The sequence below is a fragment of the Stomoxys calcitrans genome, chromosome 2 (genome assembly GCF_963082655.1).
Source record: "Stomoxys calcitrans chromosome 2, idStoCalc2.1, whole genome shotgun sequence".
Classification (NCBI taxonomy): Eukaryota; Metazoa; Arthropoda; class Insecta; order Diptera; family Muscidae; genus Stomoxys; species Stomoxys calcitrans.
Genome location: NC_081553.1, coordinates 208,004,817 through 208,012,194, shown reverse-complemented (window position 1 = coordinate 208,012,194; position 7,378 = coordinate 208,004,817). Strand labels below are relative to the sequence as shown.

Below are 7,378 nucleotides of genomic sequence, written 5' to 3'. Positions count from 1 at the left end.
AAACACATGGTGACACAAACGTCTATTTTCGTTTGGTCAATCTGCCGATGTTTGGTGATAAAGTAAGCATTTATAAAAATTAAACATTACCATGTACAAATGAATCCATTACGCAGTGCAAAAAACTGTCAAAGCATTAATTATCTTTTAATGAAGCCGAAAAAAATACCCAATGCTTTCAATGTCGTCCTGTAACACCAACCAAAGCAAAAGTTTCGTTTGAGATGCATACCGGCCTGCACGAGAAACATTACGACTTACGCTGACGTTGGTTTCAGACGCTTTAATTAGGGCTCTGAGATATGTAGCCTATCTAAAAATGGACGAAATTTAATTTTTTCAATTTCTGGTTTTGGCAAAGTCGATTTTTAAGGTTTTTTGTCTTCTTTGGCTCGTCCAAAAGTCGAGTTTTTCTCTTTTATAGGCCTAAAAAGGCGATTTTTACCTTGCTTTGCATCAGGATGTGTAAAGTTGCAGCTTTCAGTTTGTTTATGAGACATGAAAGAGAGGGCAAAACAAACAACTAGAAGAAGGAGAAAATCAAACTAGAAGAAAGAACGTCGGAATTTCGGAAGAAACCGAAAGTGGTGGACCACTACCGAGCGGTATTATCTACATAGCTGTAGCATCCTCGATTAAAAAAGGCCCGCTTTTAGCCGAATTCGACGAAGATAAGAACAGTAGCAGTGTGTGCTTTTAGTACTTGCTTCAAATGGAGTCATCTTTTGCTGTCGATGAAATTGCAAGTTGCACTAACAGCATTATAACATATATAATCAATGGAATATCAAACAAATTGCCCATAAAGGAAAGGGACATCACGACCGTCTTAAATGTTAAAGGACGACTGTTCAATATGGCGCTGACACAAGCAAAAACTGCTTTACAGGAGGTAATGTTTAATTATAAAAAACAAATTTCCGAAACTCTTGAAATAGTTTTTATAATGTTTCACTGTTTTCCAATTTTCATAGACCTTTGGAATAGTGATGGTAGATGTGCCTGATTCTAAAAGCGGTAAAGCTATCATATGCTACAATGAGGACAGTGGAAAGTCGGTTCTACTGTTTGACGGGGAACAACAACGCCAACTAACATTGCTTTTTGTTTTACTTTCGTATTTATTTATGCGCGGTTCTGATGCACCTCAAAACAACAATACTAGTGAAGGTATAACATAAAATTTATAATTTCTTATACTCAATCAATGTCTAAGTTCGAGGTTGGTTTCTACAGAGGATTTGGTTAATTTTCTCAATGGGATACGCATACATTTCGATGCCCCTCATGAGTACTTTGGGGATAATATTAAGAAATTAATAACGGAAACATTTGTTAAACAACTTTACCTTAAACGTGAAAAAGTTGTATCCGAAATGGAATCGGAAGTGAAGTAAGCATATCTTGAAAAAAAATCGAGTTTTTATTTTACAGATTTTACTATTCATATCGAGTTTTTATTTTACAGATTTTACTATTCATGGGGATTTAGAGCTCATATGGAATTCGATAAAAAGATGGTTTTGGAAGCGACAGCGAAGGTAATTTTTTTTCATTTTAAATAAAACGAAAGCTATAACCTATAAGAGTGGTGGCAAACACGACATACAATTTCTTGGTACTCTTACTGTCGAAACATAGAAATGCAAATAAAGTTCACTAATAATTAAAAGTTTTTAATTTAAATTGAGTTAAAAATAAACCAAAGTAATTTGCATTGCTACTCTTTAAAGATTTTTCGCACAGATTTGGACGCAAGGCTTTATATTCACTATTTTTACTCATTTTTTTATATTTTTTCATGTTCATATTTCTTCTTCGTTGTAGATATTAAAAAAGCCTCCCAGTTTCTTCGTTGCCAAGTACCAAGAAGTTCATCAAGAAGACAAACAAATGGAGACATAATGCTTATTAATATTCACTATTATTCAATTTTATATTCTAGATCTAGGCTATAAAATAAAACGTTTTAATAACGCGTTCAAGAAATTTCTATTAGTCTCTTACACTGGCACGGGATGACTATGAGCACCACGCGGGTTGGAACTCTCAGTTACGATTCCCGTTGTTGTTGTAGCAGTGTGTTGTACATTGAGGCGACAGCCCTTGCCGATGGAGAACTCCATCGCGTCAATCAGGTACGTACAACCGGCTGCCATGGGATTGACCATTCCCGTCATTACGAGAAGCTCAGCTGAGAGCTACCGGGCGCGTCCACAGGTTGCGGATAGTGGGAAGCTCCATATACGGAGTACCTGCAACTGCAGTCGCAGACAATCAGCGATATTGAGTGGAGAGTCTTAGTGAGACGCCAGCCGGCAACGGCTCATGCTTAAATACTGAGTGCCTATGATACTCGATATGACAAGGCGAGTTATTGGCGCCTTCTTATAACTTATGGCCATAATGTTGCCGCGCAATCGGTCGAAGGCCCGAAACGAGCTTGCTCAAATATGGAGCTTGACGAGGATATCCACATACAAATGTGGTTACAACAACAATATTTTATTTAAATTATTCTAAGCCATTTTGAGAATTGTATAAATTTTAGAAAAGATATATCTTAAACTAATGTGGCAAGTAATATGATTCCTTGTTATTTTCTTTCTCGCTGTGTTCCCCCAATTGATCTGTCTTGAACTACCTATTAGAAGAAATTCGCATCAATTGATCATAAAGTTTTTCACTTTATCTTCTGATAGCAAAACTAATTTCGTTTGATTTCGACGATATAACGTGATTGGTTTGGCGGGGCCAAATCTAGGAAGACCAAACTTGGCAAATGTAGACGACTGAGTTTTCTTTTGGATTAATTTGAAGACATTAATAAAGCCTTATGAAGTCAAATCGGGAGATCGGAATATATGGGGACATTCAAACGTCCGAGAGGCTCCTTGCATCTTTCCAAAAGCCTAGACCTCACATGACAGGCAGCTAGTGCCTTCAGCGCCGCCTGACTATCCACATAAATTGCGAGTCTGAGGGCCGGTGCTCCTGACTCAGAATCACATCTAGGTCGACGAAATATCCGCCCGGCAAATAGTCCGTCGCAAACCAATGCCCGCAATCCATAGAGCAAAACCCCTGCGGCCCTGCTGTTTGCATCATGGCAGGCGATATTCCATCCATGATTTGTAGGGCTCAAACGAATTAATTGCCCGGATTATCCTCACCTCCGTTATCGTCCCCTCAACAACCGACAGCGCCTTAGCACTGCTTTTTATATGAGGGCCATCCGTAACATCAGAAGCCACCGGTCCACTAGCCACATCCGAACACCCCGGAGAGTGGGGTACGTCCAGGAGTTCGGGAGTTTCGAAACTAGATTCCGTTCAAGTCCCGGAAATCACTCAGGACGCTCCCAAGGGTCTTCAAGTCTTTAGACAACACTCTCCAAAACGTATATCCTAAAAAGCGTTTAGAAGTTTAAAGTCAAATCGATTTATACAGGGCTATCTTTTCATGAACCTATCTGCGTGTGTGGGTTTATCGTTGATTTCGTTGTTGTTGGGCAAATGATCCAACCTTCCATGGTTGAATTAAGAAGGTTGGGTTACCCAACAACAACGAAATCAACGATACAACCATATAGCGTTGGTGGCGCGAATTCCCACGAGACTGTCAAATTTCTGGACACGTCCTAATTGACAATCTAGTTTTTATTTGCATTATCATATGTACCATACACAATATTCATGGCGGATTTAAAAAGATGGTCTCTGTTAACAGCCGGCCAGGTTTGACGGTATTAAGATTGCATGCTCATTGCATCTTCTTTTTCGCATATTCCCTGCTCATCTACGTGCACGTATACACACACGCACACAATTAATGATTGTTTAACATAAAACCAAACCATTATTTTATTATTTTAGTAAATAAAATGATACTTTTTATCAAAGACAAGAACTTTATTCGAAACATGCAATTCTAGTACTAGTTTACAACCACCATTGTAGATCTTTAGTTTGACAAAAGAAGCGGTGCAATCAAAGTAACAATACGTTCTGCCTTTTGGATGCCAGGTGTCGCTGGCATCTTCCAGTTATATTTTAGTTACAAATAGTGGTTAGCAGGTGTCGTTGGTAAAAAAAAATACGCAAATTCTATTGTGCCTTTTGGATGCCAGATGTCGTTAGCGAAAACACTACTCTTCAGTTATATTGCAATGTAGCAAAGACATGCACAAACATACAATACTTATCGTGGCTTCATGTTTAGTAGTTAGTTTCTCTCTAAAGAGCACAGGGCGCCATAGCACACAAGCTAACATGTGTGTTTTTGACGCTGAATGCCCGAGTTCAAACAATTTTTTCTAATTTTTCATCGAATTTTCCCGCCCTAACCATCCAACATCAAATTTGGCGTGAACTATGACACATCTGTCAACTGCTAACCAGCGCCCACCAAATATAGATAGACTTGCGAATGAGCCTTCCAAAAGCCGATTAAAAATTCGTCAAAAATATTTTCGTCGGACTATATCTCGGGACCCAGACCAGGGGTCTTGAGATTTACACCGACGGATAGATAAGAACTTCCTCTATTTAAATGCAAAATGTCATCAAAAACGAGCAAATTTTGAAAAATGCAAAAAAAGTTAATAGGCCGAATTTTCCTAGATCTCGGAACTTTGACCACCTAGGGTCTTAAGACTACACCCACGGATAGGCTATCACTATATCTATATACTTGCAAAATGTCGTGAAGTTTCGACGTATATTCTCCAACAAACCCAACATAGAAAATGTTTCTGATTTTTAGTAGAATTTTTCTCTATCTCGAGACCTGGACCACCAAGGGTCGTGAGATTACACACACCTATAGCTTTACACTAAATCTAGATACATGCAAACTTTCTTGAAGATTCGACGTGTAGGTTGCAACTAATGCAACAAACAAAATTTTTCTGATTTTTCGTCCAAACTTCTCACCCAAAACCCTTTAAAATCAATTTTGGCGCGACTTGGTTGCATTGAAAACAATGACGAGATGGCGGATTTCACCATATGATTTGTGGTTGTTGTACAAATGTGACAGCCTTTAATTGTTCCGCCATGCAGCACTGCTAGTGTTGAAGACGTTTGCGCTTTTATTGTGCCTGTTGGTATTGGTGCATTTCTCTTCGCGTGATTGCACAATCATATGATTGTGCCACCATAAATAGCCCTTTAGTAGGATACTTCTTATATACAACACTGCACTTGTTTATTTGCAAATCGGTTTTTGTTTACCAATTGTATTTAACAAAAAATCATAAAGTCAATTAAACTAAGGACATCATGATGGAAATTGATAGTATCTTTGATATTAAAAGTCTGTTATGCGATCAAGAAGAACCCATTTTAACAGAAATAGTGCGTATATAAATTAGTTCTTAACAAGAAAAAAATATTGATATCCTTTGTATTAATAGGTAAGAAATCACTATATAAATTATCTAGAGAAACAACTTATGGAAAATTTAATAAGCTGCTTTCATGGCAAGGCGGATAAAGATTGTCCGCATGATGCAAATGAAAAGTACAAAGGATCTATAAAACACATTGCAAAATTATTAGAGGATAAAGCTGTTGAGGCATGTCAAATTGCCCAAAGATATCAAAGAGCTATGGTGAAAATCGTAAGTGCAAATAAAAAATAAAACTAATTATCTACCAATCATCATGGTCATTTGGTTGTTGATCGTGGTCAAGGATTTTCTAAGAAAAACTAAAATGCTGCATCAGAATTTATTCGTCTGATTTTTCGTTCTGACAAGACCCAATTTATGAGTTTTTTGTGCCTATGCCAAAGCATACAATGTAAAATTTGTTGTTTGGGTCCATGCTTTGTATTTATCTTATGTTCTCGCAGTTAATTGAATTGTACTTATTTAATTAATCTTCTTATGTTTTTGTGTTCAGATTGCCACAGTGAGACGTTCAACTCAAGAAAATCGTCTAATTTCCCCCTTGGAAAATGCTATTTTAAAAACTGAAACTCTTGGTATGCAAAATAAGGAGACCCAAACGGAAGCTGGTCTTCTAGAAAAAGAAGTAAGAAGAAGCAATGAAATGATTAGAAAATCCTTACAACAAGAGAATAATAAGGAAGAAGAGGAAGACCATGAAATGACATTGGATGAAAAAATTGAAATATTTCAGAAGCGTTTGATAAATGGAAATATTGTAGCATCACCATACAGCAAAAGCGAACATAAGACCATTGCTTCAAAAAGGCACCATTCACATGTAAAAAAGACTCATGATCGTCATCATCAAAGTCGTCGTAATCATCACAGACCTTATAAGGAAAAAAAGCATAGTATTTCAAACGAGGTAGAGGTAGCAGTGAGTCCCATCAGCACTGTTATAACACCAATAAAGTCTACAATGCAAACCAAAGTCAACGTTTCCAAGAATCCTTTAGATGACCTAGTAGCTGATATGGAGAATTCAAATGACAGCGTTGCCTTAGAATTGGCTAGATTATTCAGCGAAGAGAAAACGGAATTGGATGAAATATTTGGTATTGATCCCAATCAAGAACCTGACGACCCTCACATTTGCAAAATCCTTAAAGAAATAGAGGAAGCTCATGTTAGTCATGAACCACACTCACAGTTAGCAGCGAACAATAACAAAATGGTTGTTGCAAGCGATCTTAATAATAAAATATTAACACCCAAAATCGTTACCAAGTCATCAATGCCAAAATCAATGACCACAAAAACGACTTCTGTAGATCTCAGCAATAGCCTTTGGCCTTGTGAGTTATTTATGCAAAAGCGCAAATTAAGCGATTCCTTAGCGCGTCTAATCGAAGAGGATCTACGTTGGCATGATATAATGAAATGGAAGTTTAAAGAACTATTCGGCGAGGACAGTGATGATGAGTTTGCTCCCTGCAGTCCCAGCATAGAGATGGATGATATACTTATGGGCAGTTGTGTGAAACGTATATCGCCTTGGATTGTTAAGCATCTAATGAAACCCATGAAACACGGTCTAATAGGCAATCGCTTTATATTTAAAAAACTAGCTAAACATATAGCACGATCCATTATAATGGAGAATCAATATCCTGGTATTTATTTCAAAATATAATCTATTGTATATCAACAATTTGTAAATTTTATGCTTAATTATCTTTGCAGATGAATCAATTATAAAAGAATGTGTGGAAAATTATTTTTGCCTGCATCAGGCTGTAATGCATTTGGACGATTTGCAAGATGTACCAAGTATATCTTTATATTGAGCTTTCTCAAGTAAAAAATTAATACATTTTTAAATCACTTCACCTAAAAATTTAGAAATAATAAAAGTACTATCGACATAAAAGTGTGTATTTTTGGGTAAACTTATTAAAAATAACAAAAATAAAAATCGTTGAG

The 7,378-nt window shown here is 36.9% G+C and overlaps 2 protein-coding genes across 2 annotated transcripts; both read left to right on the top strand.

Annotated features, from left to right (window-relative positions):
* The first annotated feature begins 303 nt into the window (after positions 1–303).
* On the top strand, positions 304–1,989 carry LOC106083585 (melanoma-associated antigen D2). The gene is made up of 5 exons (XM_013246703.2): positions 304–892; positions 975–1,170; positions 1,237–1,393; positions 1,469–1,541; positions 1,828–1,989. The coding sequence occupies exons 1-5, from the start codon at positions 713–715 to the stop codon at positions 1,903–1,905; spliced, it is 684 nt and encodes a 227-aa protein (XP_013102157.2). The 5' UTR covers positions 304–712; the 3' UTR covers positions 1,906–1,989.
* Positions 1,990–5,209: 3,220 nt separating this feature from the next.
* On the top strand, positions 5,210–7,325 carry LOC106083601 (uncharacterized). The gene is made up of 4 exons (XM_013246735.2): positions 5,210–5,357; positions 5,417–5,623; positions 5,907–7,068; positions 7,139–7,325. The coding sequence occupies exons 1-4, from the start codon at positions 5,283–5,285 to the stop codon at positions 7,240–7,242; spliced, it is 1,548 nt and encodes a 515-aa protein (XP_013102189.2). The 5' UTR covers positions 5,210–5,282; the 3' UTR covers positions 7,243–7,325.
* Positions 7,326–7,378: the final 53 nt, after the last annotated feature.